This window comes from Patella vulgata, chromosome 6 (assembly GCF_932274485.2).
Source record: "Patella vulgata chromosome 6, xgPatVulg1.2, whole genome shotgun sequence".
NCBI classification, from domain to species: Eukaryota; Metazoa; Mollusca; class Gastropoda; family Patellidae; genus Patella; species Patella vulgata.
In genome coordinates, this window is record NC_065884.2 from 59,696,225 (window position 1) to 59,718,357 (window position 22,133).

The 22,133-nt window shown below is 38.0% G+C and overlaps 1 protein-coding gene across 1 annotated transcript in view; it reads right to left on the bottom strand.

Annotated features, from left to right (window-relative positions):
* The window catches only part of LOC126824421 (mucin-2), a 29,641-nt gene that overhangs the window by 1,442 nt on the left and 6,066 nt on the right, over positions 1–22,133 (bottom strand). Inside the window, exons 4-12 of the mRNA XM_056101761.1 lie at positions 21,227–21,949; positions 19,975–20,320; positions 18,512–18,981; positions 15,632–15,961; positions 14,504–14,677; positions 13,281–13,390; positions 12,428–12,542; positions 11,578–11,836; positions 7,098–7,238 (exon numbers count right to left, since the gene is read on the bottom strand). Of these exons, the coding sequence (XP_055957736.1) occupies positions 7,098–7,238; positions 11,578–11,836; positions 12,428–12,542; positions 13,281–13,390; positions 14,504–14,677; positions 15,632–15,961; positions 18,512–18,981; positions 19,975–20,320; positions 21,227–21,949 (2,668 nt within the window). The remainder of the gene's footprint in view (positions 1–7,097; positions 7,239–11,577; positions 11,837–12,427; positions 12,543–13,280; positions 13,391–14,503; positions 14,678–15,631; positions 15,962–18,511; positions 18,982–19,974; positions 20,321–21,226; positions 21,950–22,133) is intronic.

A 22,133-nucleotide genomic window follows, 5' to 3' on the forward strand; every position in this document is an offset into this window, starting at 1 on the left:
GGCTAAGTGGGTAAGACGCTGGCTCGCTAGCCTGGAGGTCGGGTGTTCGATCCCTGCATTGGCCGAGAAAGTTCATCCAGATTTTCCAGCATGGTTTCCCCTTGTCAGTGATGCAGGACGGAGGGCCTGACAAGGACAGGTGTCTAGTCGTTCGGATGGGACGAAAAAACGAGGTCCCGTGTACACATTGGCCTGCACGTAAAAGATCCCTTGTCAGTTGGAATTCGATATAAGAGTAGGCCGTTGTGCCGCTGCCCGGGCAAAATTTCCCTCATAGCACACGTATGCCCATCTTCTTTAGCCCAGTTTAGGAGCAGAACAACTGATAGGTTAATGAAATCGATTCAAGGGAGGTAAGTCACTCATCAATTAAACCAGATTACAGAATGTTGAATTATTTATTGCTCAATGATTCTATACACAGTAGGAAATATAATAAAATTATAAATCTATACAATGCAATACATAACAGGAACATCTAGTCAACACATTGACGTATAGCGTAATTTCCGAGCCACATTAGAGTAAAAATGGGGAACATTGTAATATGAGATAATTTGAGAATGTAATGTAAATACAGATCGGTTTACAGTAAGAAAAAGTGTGAATACCTCCCGTAGTCACTCGGCAAACCCCAGCAGATTTCAGTACCCTACATCTAGATATAGAATAACGGAATCCGCCGAGGTTTGCCGAGTGCTCCCGAAGTGTATTAGAATACCACATAAGGCCACACCAATTTCATTTTATGTTCTTCGGGGTCTTCAAAAATAAATAGCCATGAAGGATGATCAGTTCAAAATTTCAAAACTTAAAAATTTGGAAGTCAATGATTTTGAACAGTCCAACCAACTGCGTTTGGTTTTTAAATTATTGTTGCAGATGAGGGATTCTCACTTCGACTGCCTTCGGAGCGAGTCTAAATAGGATTCAATGCCCCCCCCCCCCCTCGCCTCTAAAAGTTTAAAACTAATGTTAGTTTATTATATAAACCTTATAATATTATTATAGGGTTCATAGTTATATATTTGTACACAGAAATAAGCATTTAATACATATTTACAAAATGAAGAAATCCTCATATATAGGCCTACTTAAATCCTAAACCATTCTGAGAGTGTGTTTTTGGGCCACCAATATGATTTTCTGTTCTTTGGTAGTCTTGATATATAATCACTTGAATCACATAAAAGATATTTTGTTTAAAATTCCAAAACTTAAAAATTGATTTTGAACAGCACTTTTGGTTTATAATTACACATGTATGTCTTTTTCTTCAAGAAATAAAGACGAATTATTTTTACAGGTGTTCCCGAAGAACAGAAAATCATATTGGTGTTTCCTTACTCTAAAATTAATATCTGACTGAAGACATTATTGATAAAAAAAATTGTAATAGTGTATCTCTAATTATGTCTTTAGATTATTGAAAATCTTTTCAAATATGAGAAAAAAACTGATACATAACTTTAAATTTTAAAAAAAATTGAAAATTATTTACAAAACCTAAATTAATAATTATGCATGTATATAATCCACATTTTGATTACTATAGTTGCACAAATTATATATATGAAAAGTGTATGTACAAAAAAAAACTGACAAGCTTTATTCACAGCAAATAAACAAACATTATCATAATCTCATTTAAATTTAAATAATTAAAACACAAAATCCTATATCGTTTCGTTATTTGATATTTTCAATTTCGAAAATACGAAACGATCAGATGAAAATATATAAATAGTATTTTAACCGAATTGTTTAACATTATAATTGCCTTTGAATTGTGCAGTTTTATATAGAACATTGCTAGTTTTTTTTATGGAATTACTGTTCTAAATAAAAGGACAGGTATATCTGATTCAGGTATTGAAACTAATCTAAAACTAGACGAATACAACATATAAACAAACGTCAATGACCGAAATTGTCCTTTAACATGAAATTAAATAGCGTAATGGGACATAACTCTGTTGTACTTCTTGCACATAAATGTAGTAACAATATAATTGAATTATTTACAAAGTTTACAAAAATTACAAAACATAATACTTGGAATATGAAATAAATGTAACAAAATCAACAAGCTATTGCCATGAAAAGCAATGGGTAGTATTTTTGAAATACCCATTTTTTAAAAAAAATTATTTAAAAGAACGGCAAAAAAGACAACCCTGAAAGTGGTGTTGCTTCTTTAAAATATGAATTTTATAATGTTAAAACATCGATACACAAAACATAGCAACTGGAATATCAAACATGAGTAAAAAAAAAAATCAAACCGCGAAAGTGGAAAGCAAGGGTAATCTGAACAACAAAGGATCTTGTGTTTACATCAAAGTGAACGCCTTACCAGACCCGTACCCAGTGAACAACCTAAAATACAATGCGGCAATGGAACAATCTTAAATCAAATGCCACCTAGTTACGATTGCTCCTGAATGTAAGTGCTATTCATTTACATGTCTTAGCTTTATTAGCAAATCTGAACGATCTCTCTCAAACCCCATAAAACATAAGTCATAAACAATTATTATAAAATATATCAGATTTGTCAAGCAAGCTATATAAAAACAAACAGTTCAATAATGCCTAGGACACACTTGGCGAATTGTTACGGCGAATTATCCTGGCGAAACCTCTGTCAGCAAATTTTGTCAAGTGTGTCTGTACCTTAGACATACAGGCGGCCTATTCGCCACGAAACCGACACAGACATTCGCCTTGTGCATCCACTACATTGGCCGAGTAACTTTGGCGGTGAATACTTCGGCCGCACTTAGGCGAATAAAATTCGCATACTGTGTCCCAGGCATACATGTAAGCTATTTTTCAACATAAATATCATGACAATTATTGTGTTCAAATGAAAATCCAGAAATCAGTATCGTCATAAATGTAATGAAGTTAGATTACATAGGCCTTCTAACCAAGTAAGATTACTGAGGTCTTATAAATACTTCACTAATACCATTAAGGTTACTGAATCCCTACAATCAAAGTGGAATTATTTAAGATTACGAATGTCTCATATCTCCAAAAGTTGACTAATGTAAAATATGGACTTCTTTCTAGTGTCTTTAAGTTTATAAAATAAATTGTGTCAGTGATTAATAATAAGGCAAATTGCGGATGACATAATGACATAAAGGATCATGGGGAAGAATTTTTTAGGAATTTAATTATTAGGCTGTTGGCGTGAATATGAATTTTGCGGGGACTGATCCGACGAAGACGAATCTGCTATATTGCTTTTTCTTTGACCAATATAAGTTGCATGATTTTGCTGTGGCCCAGATGACAGAGGCGATTGCGTTCTGCTGTTACCATGTGTGTTACGTTGCTCAGTATACGTGGACTGCCTTTGCTGTGGCTGAGCTGAAAGAGGCGGTTGTCTTCCTTTGTTGCCATATGTGTTACTGTACCCAGTATATGTTGACTGCCTTTGCTGTTGCCCAGCTGACAGAGGCGACCGCGCTCCACTACTACCATATGTGGTACGTTGCCCATTATACGTGGACTGCTTTTGCTGTGGCCGAGATGATAGAGGCGATTGCGCTCGACTGTTACCATAATATGCGTTACGTTGTCTAGTATATGTGGACTGCCTTTGCTGTGGCCCAGCTGATAGAGGCGATTGCGCCCCACTGTTACCATATGTGTTACGTTGTCCATTATATGGGGACTGCCTTTGCTGGGACCGAGTCAACTGAGACGATTGTGTCCCATTGCTAATATATCTGTTTCTTTGCCCAGTATATACTGAATACTTAGAAAAATAATTATAATAATAATTGTATAGCCTACGATAATAATTACTAAGTTTGTTATAAAAATTAAAAACTTTAGATTTAACTGTGTCATATGTATTTCTTAAAACAGTCTTTCCATACTCGTAAGCACTTCGTATACTTGTGAACATATTTGTAAGTTTTGATCGGAAAAACTGCCTGCCTCGCTGATATGGAACTATTACTAAATTCAACACTCCCGTCCTAGCCAAAGTCCATAGTTTTGCTAATTTTTTCAATGTTGACCGTAAGACTTGTCTTGACCTGCGATATATTGCTAGAGCGACCTCCCTTCCTCGTTGGTACACCTTCTTAATAACTCTTGTCATTACGATTGTAGCGGTTGGTAAGGTAGCGTTTGTTTCATTTGTTTGAGCCCCAGGTCCCATCGTGGCATTGCCAGTACTTGTAGCATTTCGTCCGACATCAACATTAATATAAATATCCTTCCTTGAAGGAGGGGGCCTTCCTTTCTGAATGCGAACAACAGATGTTATACCACCAATAAAAGCAGTGAATGTCTTTCTTGGTGTGGTAGGCGGTGGTGTGACGATAGTGGTTCTTCGACTGCCACGTGTCCTCGAAACAAAAATTGTAGCCGACATAGGACTGACTGTGGTTGCTGTCGCCAATTCGACGGGTGTTGATGTGGCCACGCCTGTCTCCACTGTAGTGGTTAGGTACTGAGATTCACCGCCTTGAGTTGTTGTCTCCTTCTTTTCCTCTGCAGTAGGGAGATACGGAGCTAATGTTGAATATAGCCAGGAGGTGAAAGTTGATGCTATTCCGGTGGAGGAATCTGGAAGTTCCGTTGTAGTTTCGTCTTCGATCTGTTCTGTGGTCGATTCTCCGGATGTGGAGTAATAAACGTCTGTAGGTTCAGCAGTTTTCTCTGTAGTTTTCTTAGATCTAGAATCCAGCGTGGAAAGTATCTCATAAAGTCTGGTTGTCGTTTGGGCTACTGTACTCGACTCACTGTCGTCAGTGGAAGTCCATTCGCTCGTTGATCCACTGATATCCGTGATTGGTTCTATCGTTGATTTTACTGTGTAGTCCTCTGTTGATGCTTCCAACCAATCGGTAGATACCGACGAGGCGATATCTGATGATGTTGACTTTTGCGAAACATCCGTGGTCAATTCCTTGCTTACTCCACGTGAAGGTTGTGTTGTAAACTCTTTGGAAATACCAGTGAAAGGCATTGGGGACGTTTCCCTGGTAATATGACCACTACCCGAAACAGGAATTTCAGTAGAAAGACTGGTACTAGAAAAACTTAAATCATCTCCAGAAGTTACAAAAACATCCGTGGATCGATAACCTACTTCTAAACTAGATTGTGTGGGTTCTTGTGGTTCAGTGGTTGTGGTTGTGGATTCATACCCAGAGAAGGTAGATGTATCGTCAATAATCCTGTCAGTAGTGGTTTGTTCAAAATCATCGGTCGTATATACACCAGAATGTGTTATCGAATCGGTAGTCGACCCCCGTTGAATAAGTGAATCCGATCCCGTGCTAGCATCTACCCAACTTGAATCTGTGCTCGAGTCGATTGTGACCCCACTAAAATCAGTGAAGTCAGCAGTAGAGTCGGTAACAACTTCACTTTTTGTCACCCATCCACTATATTCGGTGCTCAAAGGAGTAGTTGAATCATCAGTAGTAGAGTCGGTAACAATTTCCCTCTCCGTCACCAATCCACTGTATTCGGTTGTCATTCCACTATAATCTGCTGAGCTTATATCTGTGGTTGATTCTGTAGAAGTACCTACGTAATCGGCACTGGAATCAACGCTTGATTCCGTACTTAATTGTGTGGCTTCGGTAGTAAATTTCTTACTTGTCTTCGAAAACGAATCAGTTACTATACCGCTTACATCAGTACTAGAATCTGTACTTAACCCAGTACTGGAATCACTAACCGCGGTAGTAAGTCCACTGTAATCGGTTCTTGCCTCCACACTAGATTCGGTTGTAACCCAACTAATATCTGTACTTAACTGCCCACTAGATCCAGTACTCGATTCTACACTAGATTCAGTACTCGATTCCACACTTGATTCAGTACTTGAGTCCACACTAGATTCGGCACTAGAGTCCACAATAGATTCAGTACTCCATTCCACACTAGATTCAGTACTTGATTTCACACTTGATTCAGTACTTGAGTCCACAACAGATTCGGTACTTGAGTGCACACTAGATTCAGTACTCGATTCCAAACTAGATTCAGTACTTGAGTCTACACTAGATTCCGTAGTTGAGTAAATAATAGATTCAGTACTTGAGTCAGCACTAAATCCAGTGCTTGAGTCAGCACTAGATTCCGTGGTAATTTCAGTAACATCTGTAATGGCATCAATACTAGATTTAGTTGTAGCTTCACTATAATCGGTACTTTTGTCTATAATCAATCGAGTTGTAAAGTCATCTGAACCTATACCCGAATGTGTAGTGAAATCATCACCAGCCTCCGTAGTTAAATCCGTTACATATCCACTGAAATAGGTCACTGCACTTGATCGGGTAGTCGAATCAATACCTGATCCAGAAGCTGAAATTTCAGTTGGAAGTCCACTAAAATCGGTGGACAGGTAAAGACTTGACTGGGTCGTTAATTCTACGCCAGATTCAGAAGTTGGTTCGAAAATTGATTTTGTTGTGTAATCTGCACTCGAAACACCACTAGTCTCGGACCTTACATCAGTGCTTGGTGATTCGGTGCTTGTGTCAACAGTAGATTCTAAAATACTTGAGTCCACGCTATATTCAGTACTTGATAACTCTGTACTTATTTCCACACTCGATTCCGTACTCGAGTCCACACTAGATTCGGTACTAGGGTCCACAATAGATTCAGTACTAGAGTCCACACTAGATTCAGTAATAAAGTCAACACTAGATTCAGTACTAGAATCAACACTATATTCAGTACTAGAGCCCACACTAAATTCAGTTGTTAGTCCAGAACCTGGCTGCTCGCTGATACCCGATCCTATACCAAAATCAGTTGTTGTTTCGTAACCATATCCATCTGTAACTTTATGATCCGTGACCCCAACATCAGTTACAGTAGTGCCTGTAACATCTGTAATAAGAGTAGAGTGCGAATCACTTGAGGTATCAGAGTCTAGCGAGGTCATGACAGAGACAATGGAAAGATCGCCAGAAGAAGTGGATAGCGTAGAAATGTCTCCAGATAAGGCAGGGCTAGTGGAAATAGCATCAGTTGAAGTGACAGAATCAGTAAGATCTGAGATGGACAAATCTGTTGTCGACTGAAAGTCTTTTCTATCACCCGACCACGTTACACTTGGTGAACTCAAATCTGGTATATCCGTAATATCAGTACTTGGTATGGTAAATCCAGAACTCAAATCTGGTATATCCGTAATATCAGAACTTGGTGTGGTAAATCCAGTACTTGTATCCTTGTCATAGGTGCTGTAAATATCTGCTGTTTCATCAGTTACGAGATCAGTGCTGCCGTCGACTGTTTCTGTGCTTGTTGGTTGGGCCGAAGTTGCAGATAAAGTAGTTAGATCAGCAGTTTGGTCCGTTGTACCAGAGAAGAAAACGGAGGTTGAAAAATCTAACGATTCACCACTTTCAGTTGCAAACGAGAAGTCTGTTACAGGAGGAGATGTTAGAGAAGTAGTTTGATCTGATACAGTTGGCAAGAAAGTTATAGCCCCTGTTATCATTACACCATCCGTCGACCTGTCCCCATCAGTTGTTGAGTCACTCGTGTCTGTGTCGGTTTCTGTTTCTGTTTCTGTTGGCGTTGTCATGATGGTTTCTCCACTTTGAAGTGGAGTTGACCCAGATACTACGACTGCTTCCCCGCTTGTCATAAATATATCAGATACATTTTCTTTGGTTAGAAGACTTTCGACGGTTGTTGCTTCTCTATCAGTTGATACTTGCGATGTTATATCCGTGACAGTTTCAGAGACAGTTGAATCAGATGAAAGTTCAGCGGAAGCGAAAGAACTAGACTGGAATAAAGTTGTAATCTCACCACTTGTCGTATATGAATCATCTCTGTCCAAATCAGTTGAAACACTGGACTCAAGGGACACTGGGAGGTTAGTCGTCACTGAACTTTCTGTTAAAGTGACATTTGTGTCATCCACTTGCGGAACACTTGTTGTACTCTCACCGTGAATTACTGGATCCACTGATGATAACATGATATCGCTAATTCCACTTGTAATCCATCCCTCGACCGTTGGCCCAGAAAACGGTACGTCGGTAGAACCAGATACCACTACCGGTCCAGGAGTTGTTAAATCAGCCCCAGATCCACCTGGGATGAATGGTGGTGTAGGCGTTTCGGTGATGTTCGTTTTGGCAGTTGGAGTTGTGTCTTCGGTAATGATACCTGCGGGAGAGTAATGGGCTGTAGATTTTTCTGTGATCACACCTTTTCCAAGGGTTGATGTTAGGCCCGGAGCAGGGCTAGTGTTCTCAGACAGACCACTAAGGACATCACCAGAACTAATTAGATCTGAAAAGTAAGAATATTCCAGTCATTAATTTTAATCAAACATTTAAATTACACGGCCGTTTTCCAAAGTTTTCGAATTTGAATATCCATGAACGTCAGTGCAAAAATTCCACGATTTATGTGCACCAAATCATATCCCTACAAATTTCAGAAAAGTTGCTTAGTCTATAACGAACTAAACCTGGCATTAACAAACACTAATTTATAAGTTAAAATTACCTGTTACTGGTTCTGAAGTTTTGTTCGCAGCTCCCGATGTCGTTATATTGGTCTGTAAATCAGAGCTCGCTAAAATAGAAGGAAGGTGATTGCAAACATGATTATCATTAGCAGCTCAAAATACATAGCCCTCTATTTTTTAAACCAAACCTGCTAGCTACTTCAGGTGTTAATTTGAACTAAGAAATAAGGGAAAGCAGGTTTGAAAATACCAAGGAATTTTCTCAGTCAACACCTGGTTCAAATCCCCAGACCCCCCGGTTAGTGAGCCAACACCTTATAAAAGCCATTTCTATAACATTAAAATTTGCCAACATTAAATCGCGTGTACACAGAGAGAAATGTCATTGGACTTGATAAATAACACCCAATAAATGAAATAAAATGTTTTATAGTACGTCAGCACCAACTTGGATATATTGCGCCAAAACACCCAGTGCACTCACCCGTGGTTTCTGTTGCTGCAGTAGTATCACCTGAAAAAGACCAGAAGAATAGGTTTGCAAATTATTGCAGCTTTTTATTCTTCAAGAGCTATAAGAATCACTGTTTAAAAATTATATTTGTGCAAATGCAAATTAGAAAATAGATTCAATTACTAAACTTTAAAATCATGACAAAAAATAAACAACAGAACGCTGAATATTTGAACTGGTTGATCAAAAATTACTGTAGCTACACGTGAGCATCATTTATTATAAAATAAATTATTTGTCACAGAATCGAATATATTTATATATAGACAGGAATACATCGTATATATGGACACGATAACATGCTATTGTAAATTCTAAGCTATAGCTAAAAGCATAAATGGTAAACATTGCACTAGGGTAATAAGGCAACATTCAATGCAAAATGATAATGGAACATAAAGAAAACACTGTACACATTACTATACACAATATTAAATTTTATTCCGTTTTCACCAATTACAGAGATACATAACAACACACACACATTATGAGAAAAGCCGGGGCCAAAAGCGCGTTGAATGCGTTTAGAAGCGCCCTTGTTTCTTGTTTGTACATATGTAAATTTGCATTTTGGTTTGGATTCAGTTTATTGAAGACTAGGATAATATTGACAGCTACTCTCAATCCACCTGAAACGTGTTTCACAAAAACGGTTTGATTTGTTAGTACATGTATGTAAATGTAGACTGGATAACCGGCTCCAATACGTCAGACCCGGTCCTACGTCACATCGTTCTGACCTATTTAATCATAAGACGAAATGATTGAGGCGTCATTCTCCTATTCAGATAAAGCATTAGAGTGAACTGCAAGAGAAGACAACTCTGCTTAGGAGCAAGTCGTGACGAAGGAACAAGTCTGGCGTCATTTAAAGCAGATTTTCCGGTCTAATTTACATGTCAACATGATTGGAATTTATGACTGGATGCTGATTATTACAATACAAGAACTATTTACTTACCAGATGTCTCTATCTAAATCTAACTACACATAATTATTAATTTTATGAACGATGTTAATTTGATGCTGTTTATTTCTATTACATTTTATATCCCCTACAAGCATTAGATTCATATAACTAGACCTGATATCTAATTAATGCGATTTCAGGAATGGTAGGTCTTGTTTTTGTGTTACTTTAACGAACAATAATATTCAGACGTCAGATCATGACAATGAAATGAAAGGTACTAATATTCTACAAATTCTATCTCTACATGTAATTTGTTCTTGCTAGATATTTCATCTACCTCTAAATGCATTTATCATCGCTACCTCTCCAGTCTATTTGTTGTTCTATAAGCACTAACCAACTACTTGAACTAGGAAGATGACTGGTTCTTCTAAACAAGGTCAGCTACCCATCCATACAGTACCTGTGGCGGCTTCAACATCAATTACTTTGCTATCTGATGAAGGTGAAGATACAGTGTAGGCGGAACTTAAAATGGCATCAGTTGATGGACTCCTAGTCATTTCCATTGGGATAAAAGACGACGTTTCCTCATCCACACCACCACTTGTTTGGCCTAGAGTGCTTTCCATTGTGAGTGTAGTTATATCAAACGTTTCATCTTCCCCTGAACCGACTGTAATCTTTGGACTTGAGGTAGCTATCACTCTGTTATCTCCAGCCTGGACAACTGAAGTATTTTTCTTCCCCATGGATTCTATTAGAATCGTTTCTGTTGTCTGTTGGGTTGGATAGATGGGGGTGGTTTGGCGTGTGTATGATAATGTTTGTTTTGAAGGCGATGCTGTTGGTTTATGGTATGTGCTATCTAAACGAGGAGTAGTTTCACTGTCTATGGGTGATTCGGTTTTAGATGTTCGCGTTGCTACATCAGTATAGATGGAAAATCGCGGAGAATCTGATACTGATCTACCCGCCTCCGTACTACTTGTTTTAGCAACTGAAGAAGATCTCGGGGAACTAGACCACAGTGGGGTTGTTGTGTCGGTATGTAATTGACCCATTGCTATACGTTCACTACTTGTTTCACTAGATTCCCCTGATGAAGTGGGCGTGTCCTGTTTTTGTGTTGAAGACGGCCTTAAGATATCTTTTAATGTAATTGCTGGAACTGTTGGTCTCGTCATACCTCTGTTTAAGATTGTGTCGTTTGAAATTGTTTCATCCATAATTGTCATTTCAGTTACAGGCGGTTTTTCTACGGTATATAAACTATCTGTTGATGTGACTGAAGATTCCTTTTTGTGTGTAGGTGGTATGGTTACTGTGGTTGAAGTTATATCTTGATCTGTTACACTCAGAGATGTGTTTTCATTTGTAGATATGGTCATATATGTAGTTATTGTTTTATCAGAAGGTTTTGTTTCATATATAAATGTTTTATCGTCTAAATGTATAATATCATAGGTAGCTACTGTTTTGTCTGAAGGTGTAGTTTGATCACTAAATGTAGGGGTGCCTTGGTTTACAGGTGTAGATATGAGGGTTGGGAATGCTTTGTCTGAAGGTTGTGCTTCATCTAGCCGAGTAGTTTCAGCAGTGTGTGATTTTGTATGAGTAGATGCCGTGGTTTCATTTGTAGATGTGGTTTCATCTGTTAATGACGTTGTAGTATCTGTAGATTTAATTTCATCTGTAGATGTGATTTTATTTGTAGATATGGTTTTATCTGTAGATATGGTTTTATCTGTAGATATTGTAGTATCTAAAGATGTTGTAGTATCTGTGGGTGGAGTTTCATATGTAAGTGTGGTTTCATCTTTAGATAAGGCTTTATCTGTAGATGTGATATCTGTAGATGTTGTAGTAACTGTAGATGTAGTTTCTTCTGTAGATATGGATTCATCTGTAGACGTGGTTTCATCTGCAGATGTTGTTTTTACTGTAGATGTTGTTTTATCTATTGATGGTGTAGTATCTTGAAATTTGGTTTCATATTTAGATGTGGTTTCATCTGTAGACGTTGTGGTGTATTTAGATGTCGTAGTATCCGTAGATGATGTTTTATCTGTAGGTGTTGTTTCATCTGTAAATGTGGTTTTATCGCTAGATGGTGTATTATCTGTAGATGTTGCAGTATCTGTAGATGTTGTAATATCTGGAGATGGTGTAGTAGCTAGAGATGTTGTTTTATCATCAGATGTTGTTTTATCATCAGAAGTGGTTTTATCGGTAGATGTTGTATTATCCGTATATGTGGTTTCATCCGTAGATGTAATTCCATCAATAGATATGGTTTTATCTGTATATGTTCCATCTGTAGATGCTGTAGTATATGTAGATGTTGTTTCATCTATAGACGTTGTCGTATCTGTAGACGTTATGGTATTTGTAGATGTTTTATCATCAGATGTGGTTTTATCTGTAGATGTTGTAGCATCTGTAGATGTTTTAGTATCCGTATATGTTATAGTATCTGCGGATGTTATTTTATCATCAGATGTAATTTTATCTATAGATGTTGTAGTATCTGGAGATGTGGTTTTATCTTTAGATGTGGTTTTATCTGTAGGTATTGTAGTATCTGGAGATGTAGTATCTGTAAATGTGGTTTTATCTGTAGATCTGGTCTTATCTGTAGTTGTGGTTGTATCTGGCGATGTTACAGTATCTGGAGATGTTGTCTTATCTTTAGATTTGATTCTATCTGTAGACACTGTTGTATATGCAGATGTTATGTTATATTCAGGTGTTGTTTCATCTCCAGATGTTGTTTCAATTGCATATGTTGTAGTATCTGCATATATTGTTTTATCTGTAGACGTTGTAGTATCTTCAGATCTTGTTTTTGTAGATTTTGTGGTATCCGTAGATGTTGATTTATCTATAAATGTTGTAGTATCTGTAGGCGTTGGTCCATCTGTAGATGTTTGTTCATCTGTAGATGTGGTTTCATCTGTAAATGTGATTTTATCTGTGGATATAGTTTTATCTGTGGATGTTGTTTTATCATCAGGTGTGGTTTTATCTGTAGATGTTTTAGTATCTGTAGATATTGTTTTATCTGTATATGGCGTTTCATCTATTGATGTTGTTTTATCTGTAGATGTTGTAGTAAACGCTGATGTGGTAGTATATATAGATGTGGTTTTATCTTCAGCTGTAGACGTGTTTGTATCTTGAAAAGTTGGTTCATCCGTAGAAGTTGTGGTATCAGTAGTTGTGGTTTCATCTATATACGCGATTGCATCTGTAGATGTTGTGGTATACGTTGATGTTGTTGTATCTGTAGATGTTGTAGTATACGTAGATGTTGTAGTATATGTGGTTTCATCGGTAGACGTTTCAGTATCTTTAGATTTTGGTACATCTGTAGACGTTGTGGTTGTTGTATCTGTAGATGTTGTAGTATACGTAGATGTTGCAGTATCTGTGGTTTCATCGGTAGACGTTTTAGTATCTTTAGATTTTGGTGCATCTGTAAACGTTGTGGTATCAATAGACGTGATTTCACCTGTATGTGTTGCACTATACGTAGATGTTGCAGTATTTGTAGATGTTGTAGTATCTGAAGATTTGGTTTCATCTGTGGATGTGGTTTCATCTGTGGATGTGGTTTCATCTGTGGATGTGGTTTCATCTATAAATGTGATGTTATCTGTAGATGTTGTTTTATCTGTAGATGTTGTAATATTTGTAGACGCTATAGTATCTATGGGTGTTGTTTTATAATCAGATGTGGTTTTATCTGTAAATATCGTTTTATCTGAAAATGTGATTTCATCTGTAGTTAGTGTAGTATCTAGAGATTTAGTATCTGGAGATGTTCTCCTATCTTTAGATGTGGTTTCATCGGTAGATGTGGTTTTATAGGTAGATGTTGTATTATCCGTAGAAGTGGTTTCAAGTGTAGATGTGGTTTCATTCGTAGATGTAATTCCATCATTAGATGTGGTTTTATCTGTATATGTTCCGTTTGTAGATGTTGCTTCATCTACAGACGTTGCAGTATCTGCAGATATTGTTTCATCTGTAGACTTAGTACTATATGTAGATGTGGTTTCATCCGTTTCATCTGTATATATGGTTATATCTGAAAATGTGGTTTTATCTGAAAATATGGTTTTACCTGTAGATGTGGTTTTATCCGGAGATGAGGATTTATCTGTAGATGTTGCAGTATCTATGGATGTTGTAATATCTGGAGATGTTGTAACATTTGGAGATGTTGTTTTATAATCATATGTGGTTTTATCGGTAGATGTTGTATTATCCGTAGATTTGGTTTTATCGGTAGATGTTGTATTATCCGCAGATTTGATTTTATCTGTATATGTTCCATCGGTAGATGTTGTTTCATCTATAGACGTTGTAGTATTTGCAGATATTGTTTTATCTGTAGACGTTGTAGTATCTTCAGATGTTGTAGTATCTGTAAATGTTGTGGTATCTATAGATGTTATTCTAAACGTATATGGCGTTTCATCTATGGATGTTGTTTTATCCGTAGATGTAGATTCATCGGTAGATGCAATTCTATCCCCAGATATGGTTTTATCTGTATATGTTCCATCTGTAGATGTAATTCCACCCGCAGATGTGGTTTTATCTGTATATGTTTCATCCGTAGATGTAATTCCATCCGCAGATGTGGTTTTATCTGTATATGTTCCATCTGTAGATGTTGTAATATCTGTAGATGTTGTAGTATCTGTAGATGCTATAGTATCTGTGGATGTTGTTTTATCATCAGATGTGGTTTTATCTGTAAATGTTGTGGTATCTATAGATGTGGTTTTATCTGTATATGACGTTTCATCTATTGATGTTGTTTTATCTCTAGAAGTTGTAGTATACGTCGATGTGGTAGTATCTGTAGATATTGTATTATCTTTAGATGTGGTTTTATCTTTAGATGTGGTTTTATCTTTAGCTGTACTTCCATCTGTAGACGTTTTAATACCTTGAAATGTTGGTTCATCTGTAGACGTTGCGGTATCAGTAGATGTGGTTTCATCTATATACGTGATTGCATCTGTAGATGTTGTAGTATACGCTGATGTTGTAGTATTTGTTGATGTTGTAGTATACGTTGATGTTGTAGTATCTGTGGTTTCATGGGTAAACGTTTTAGTATCTTTAGATGTTGGTGCATCTGTAGACGTTGTGGTTTCATCCATAAATGTGGTTTCATCGGTAGATGCAATTCCATCCGCAGATGTGGTTTTATCTGTATATGTTCCATCTGTAGATGTTGTAATATCTGTAGATGCTATAGTATCTGTGGATGTTGTTTTATCATCAGATCTGGTTTGATCTGTAGATGTTGTAGTATCTGGATATGTTGTATCTGGATATGTTGTATCTGGAGATGTTCTCTTATCTTTAGATGTGGTTTCATCGGTAGATGTGGTTTTATCGGTAGATGTTGTATTATCCGTAGATGTGGTTTCAACCGTAGATGTGGTTTCATTCGTAGATGTGGTTTCATTCGTAGATGTTGTATTATCCGCAGTTGTGGTTTTATCTTTATATGTTCCATCTGTAGATGTTGTAATATCTGTAGATGTTGTAATATCTACAGACGTTGTAGTATCTGCAGATATTGTTTCATCTGTAGACGTTGTACTATATGTAGATGTGGTTTCATCTTTTGATGTTTTATCTGTATATATGGTTTTATCTGAAAATGTGGTTTTACCTGTAGACGTGGTTTTACCTGTAGACTTGGTTTTATCCGGAGATGTGGTTTTATCTGTAGATGTTGCAGTATCTGTAGATGTAGCATTTGGAGAAGTTGTTTTATCATCAGATGTGGTTTTATCGGTAGATGTTGTATTATCCGTATATGTGGTTTCATCCGTAGATATTGTGGTATCTGTAGATGTGGTTTTATTTGTATGTGATGATGTTTCGTCTGTATATGATGTTTCATCTGTATATGATGTTTTATCTGTAGATGTTTTATCTGTAGATGTTGCATCTGTAGATGTTACATCTGTAGATGTAGTATATGCCGATGTTGTATTATCTGTAGATGTTGTTTTATCTGTAGATATTGTAGTATCTGTAGATGTTGTTGTATCTGTAGACGTTGATTCATTTGTAGATGTTGGTTCATCTGTAGATGTGGTTTTATCTGTAGATGTAAATGTGCCAGTATCTCTAGATATACCAGTATCTGTAGATGATACAAATTCATCTGAGATTGATGTTTCATCCGGTGTAGTGCTTGTCACATCTGAGGTTGTTATTTTACCAAGCATAGTTTTTGTTACATCTGAGATTGTTGTTTCACTCAACGTAGTGCTTGTTACACCTGGGATTGTTGTTTCACCCAGCGCAGTGTTTGCTTCCTCGGTATCACTCAGTGTAGAGCTTGTTACATCTGATTTTGTTGCTTCACGCAGCTTAGTACTCTTTACTGTTGAGATTGTTGTTTTACTCAGTGCAGTACTTTCTTCAGCGGTTTCACTCAGTGTAGAGCTTATTGCATCTGGTTTTGTTGCTTCACGCGGCTCAGTGCTCTTTACAGATGAGATTGTTGTTTGACTCAGCGCAGTACTTACATCTGGTACTTTGTTTTCACTCAGTGTAGTGCTTGATATATCTGGCATGGCTGTGTCACCGGCTGTTGTGCCTGTTACATCTGCAATTGTTATTTTACCAAGCGTAGGTTTTGTTACATCGGAGATTGTTGCTTTACTCAGACCAAGTGTAGCTGGAGAATCAAACGAAGTAGTATTTTCATTCGGGATGGCGGTTGGATCCGGGATTAATATTTCGTCCAGCGTAGCCGTTGTTTCATCTGGGGTTGACGTTTCACTGAATAATGTAGATTTTAGTTCATCCGGGCTTGATGTCACACTCGGTGATATAGATATCATTGACGGTTTTTCGTCGAAGACAGTTGATGTTTCTATGGGTATTTTCGTATCAGCAGTTGTAATTGTCTCATGTATGATTTTTTCATTCGTGAAAGCTATTATTACGGAATTCGTTGATTCCACTACCGTTGTTTCATCTAATATTGTATCAACTAGTTTAACCGATGATGACGTTACGGGAGTAGTTGAGATAGATGCGATGTCTTTGAGGGAATCTTTAATATCTATGGGGGTGACGCGTTTGTCAACAGTCCCCTCTTTAATTTGCGTTTCGTTTAGAATTCTGTCCTCTGTAAAGGGTTTTGGAGATGTTTCGTTTCCAGTAACACTTGCCATCGTATCATCAGATATGTTACTCGTCTTTTTCATTTGCGATTCTATTCTGATATCTGTCGTTTGTAGAAATGAATAGTCCGCTTCGGCAAGGAAAGGGGGGTCAGAAGTGGGATTAGAAATATCTACTGGGGAAAAGGGTATTTTCGTACTACTTGCGTGTCTATCAATTGGAATAGAGCTTGTTGGTGGCAACTTGACAGAAGTTGCTTTGGTAATTCTCTCATCTTCCGAGTATGTCGAGCTTTCACCTAATTGCGTCTGACTTTCGGGATCAGTAAAGAATAAATCACTAGTTGTTGTTGATAGACTTGTCATAGGAATTTCCGTAACTACAGAATCGGGTTCAGTAGCAGAACTTGACATGTCGGTAGATGCATAAGATGAGGCTTCAAAAATGGTATCAGACAGAGTTGAATGATCAGTACTTGCAGTGATTTCAGATAACAATGGATCATAATTTGTACGCTTCTGAGACACAGCAATGAACGAATCCACATGACTGCTTACCCCGAGGTCAAGGGAGGTTGAGGTTTCTGTTAAACCAGACAGTGTGGTTGTTGCATCAGATGATGACGTTGAATCAGATGATGACGTTGAACCAGATGACATAGTTTTATCTAATGTTGTTTTTGTATCAGAAGATGTAGTTACGTCAGATGAAGTAGTTACATCAGATGATGTCGTTGCATCAGATGACGCCGTTGCACCAGATGCCATCGTTGTATCAAATAATTTCTTTATATCAGATGATTCTGTTGTATCAGTTATTGTCGTTGTATCAGGTGGTGTTGCTGCAGCAGTTGATGCCTTTACTTCAGAAGATGTCGTTGCGTCAGATGCTGTTGTTACATCAGATGTTGTCGTTACGTCAGATGCTGTCGTTGTATTAGAAGATGTTGTTGCATCAGAAGACGTCGTGACGCCATGGGACGTCGTTGTGCCAGATGACGTCTTTGCATCAGATGACACCGTTGCACCAGATGACATCGTTGTATCAAATAATTTCTTTATATCCGATGATTCTGATATTGTCGATGTATCAGATGGTGTTGTTGCAGCAGTTGATGCCTTTACTTCAGAAGATGTCGTTACGTCAGATGTTGTCGTTACATCAGATGCTGTCGTTGTATTAGAAGATGTTGTTGCATCAGATGACGTCGTGACGCCATGGGACGTCGTTGTGCCATATGACGTCTTTGTGTCATTTGATGTCGTTGTAGCAGATGTTGTTGTTGTATCAGTTAATTTCGTTACGTCAGATGATGTTACGTCATATGATGTCGCTATGTCAGATGCAGTCTTTGTGTCAGATGGCGTCTCTGTATCAGATGATGTTACGTCAGATGCTGTCGTTAATTCAAATGACGCCGTTGCACCAGATGACGTCGTTGTATCAAATAATTTCGTGATATCAGATGATGCAGTTGTATCAGAGGGTGTTGTTACATCAGTTGATGTCTTTACTTCAGAAAATGTCGTTACGTCAGATGCTGTCGTTGTTTCAGAAGATGTTGTTGCATCAGATGATGTCGTTTTATCAAATGACGTCGTGGCGCCAGTGGACGTCGTTGCGCCAGATGACGTTTTTGTGTCAGTTGACGTCGTTGTATCAGATGATGTTGTTGCATCTGTTAATGTCGTTATGTCAGATGATGTTACGTCATATGATGTTGTTACGTCATATGATGTCGTTACGTCATATGATGTCGTTGTGTCAGATGATGTAGTTGCATCAGATGATGTCATTGCGTCAGATGACGTCGTTGCACCAGATGCAGTCTTTGTGTCAGATGAAGTTACGTCAGATGCAGTCGTTACGCCAGATAATTTCATTGTATCAGTGGACGTCGTTACGTCAGATGATATGGTTGTATCAGATGACTCCCTTGCATCAGATGATGTCGTTGTTTCAGTTGATGTCGTTGTATCAGATGGTGTTACTGCATCAGTTGGTGTCGTTACATCAGAATATGTTGTTACGTCAGATAATGTTATGTCAGATGATGTCCTTGCATAAGATGACGTCGTGCCACCAGATGACGTCGTGCCATCAGATGACGTCGTGCCACCAGATGACGCCGTTACATCAGATGATGTCGTGCCACCAGATGACGCCGTTGCATCAGATGATGTTGCTGCATCATATCGTGTGGTAGTACCGGGTAATGTCGTTGTATCAGATGACGTCTTTACATCAGATGACGTCTTTGCATCAGATGATACTGCTGCATCAGTTGATACATCAGATAATATTGTTATGTCTTTTGATGTATTTACGTCATATGGTGACGATGTATCAGATGGCGTCATTATATTGGAAGATGTCGTTGTATCAGATAACATTATTGCACCAGAAGATGTCGTTGTAGCTGATGAGGCTTTTGTATCATATGATGTCGTTGCATCAGATACTGTGATATTAATACCAGATGATATTGGTGTAACATATTCTTCTACAGTATCCGATGGTGGTTTTATGTCAAATGGTGTTGTTTTATCAGATGGTTTTCTATCCGACATCGGTGTCTCAGATAATGTCGTATCAGATGTCCTTGTAAGAGACGATGATGTTGTTTCATCATATGACTGGGGTTTATCAAAAGCTACTGTTCTGCTATCAGTTGGTGCTGACGAGGCAGCTGTATGGAATGTCGTTTCATCAAACGGATGCGTTTTATTTGATGGTGACTGCGTACGTGTATCTGTTATATCAAATGATGTTGTATCCGTTATATCAGATGTTGTGGTTGCGTCTGTTATAACAGAAGTTCTGGCTGTATCAGATGATGTGGTTGAATCAGAAGTTGTTGTTGTATCAGGTGATGACTTTATATATAACGGTGTATCTTGTGATGTAATATCAGATGGTGATGTAATATCAGCTGTTGATGTAATATCAGCTGTTGATGTAATATCAGCTGTTGATGTAATATCAGCTGTTGATGTAATATCAGCTGTTGATGTAATATCAGCTGGTGGTGTAATAACAACCGGTGATGTAATATCAACTTGTGGTGTAGTGTCAGCTGGTGATGTGGTATCAGATGGTGGTGTAATATCAGATGGTGGTATAGTTTCAGCTTGTGGTGTAGTGTCATCTGGCGATGTGATATCAGCTGGTAATGTTGTATCAGCTTGTTTTGTGGTATCAGCGTGTTGTGTAGTATCAGCTGGTGATGTTGTATCTGTGTGCGATGTGGTATCAGAAGGTGTTGTAATATCAGCTAGTGTTCTAATATCAGCCTTAAATATAATATCATCATGAGGTGTAATATCAGATTGTGATGTAGTAGCAGCTGCTGATATAGTATAAGCTTGTGATGTATTATCAGCTGGAACTGTAGTACCGGCTTGTGATGTAATATCAGCGGGTGTTGTTTTGCTAGCTGGTAATGTAATATCAGCTTGTGATGTAATATCCACTGATGGGGTAATATCAGCTGGTAATATAATATTAGCTTGTTGAGAAGTATCAGATTGTAATGTTGTATCAGCTGGTAATGTAGTATCAGAAGGTGGTGTAATATCAGCTTGTGGTGTAGTATCAGTCTGTGATGTAATACCTGCCTTAAATGTAATATCAGCATGAGGTGTGGTACCAGCATCTGGTGTAATATCAGCTGGAGATTTAGTACCGGCTTGTGATGTAATGTCAGCAAGTGATGTAATATCAGCTGGTGGTGTGATGTTAGCTGGTAATGTAATATCAACTTGTGATATAATATCAGCTTGTGATATAATATCAACTTGTTGTGTAGTATCAGATGTTGGTGTAATATCCGCTGTTGCTGTAGAGCCAGTTTGTGATGTAATATCATCTTGTGATGTAATATCAACATGAGGTGTAACATCAGCTTCTGATATAGTATCAGCTCCTTGTGTAGTATAAGCTTGTGATGCAATATCCGCTGGAGGTGTAGTACTGGCGTGTGATGTAATATCAGCTATTGATGTAATATCAGCTGGTTGTGTAGTGTCAGCTGGTAATGTAATGTTAGCCTCTGATATAATATTAGCTTGTGGTGTACTATCAGCTTTAGTCTGTGGTGTAGTAACAGTGTGTGATGTGGTATCAGATGCTGACGTAATACCAGCTGGTGGTGTAATATCAACCGGTGATGTAATATCAGCTAGTGGTATAGTGTCAGCTGGTGATGTGGTATCAGATGGTGGTCTAATATCAGCTGGTGGTTTAGTATCAGTTTGTGATGTAATATCAGCTTGTGACGTAATATCGGCATGGGGTGTAATATCAGCTTGTGATGTAGTATCAGCTGCTGGTGTAGTATAAGCGTGTGATGTAATATCAGTTGGAGCTGTAGAACCGGCGTGTGTTGTAATATCAGCAAGTGATGTAATATCAGCTAGTGATGTAATATCAGCTAGTGATGTAATATCAGCTTGTTGTGTAGTATCAGCTGCTTGTGTAGTATAAGCTTGTGATGTTGTAACAGCTGGCAATGTAGTATCAGATGGCGGTGCAATATCAGCGGGTGGTGTAGAATCAGTTTGTGATGTAATATCAGCGGGTGGTGTAGTATCAGTTTGTGATGTAATATCAGCCGTAAATGTAATATTAACATGAGGTGTAATATCAGGTTCTGGTGTAGTATAAGCTTGTGGTATACTATCAGTTGCAGGTGTAGTACCGGATTGTGGTGTATTATCAGCAAGTGATGTAATGTCAACTGGTAATGTAATACCATCCTGTGATATAATATCAGCCTGTGATGTAGTATTAGTTCGTGGTGTAGTATCAGATGGTGGTGTAATATCAGCTGGTGGTTTAGTATCAGTTTGTGATGTAATATCAGCTTGTGAAGTAATATCAACACGAGATGTGATATCAGCTTTTGATGTAGTATCAGCTGCTTGTGTAGTATAAGCTTGTGATGTAATATCGGCTGAAGATGTAGTACCGCTTTGTGATGTAATATCAGCTACTAATGTAATATCAGCTACTGATGTAATATCAGCTGCCGGTGTAGTGTCAGTTGG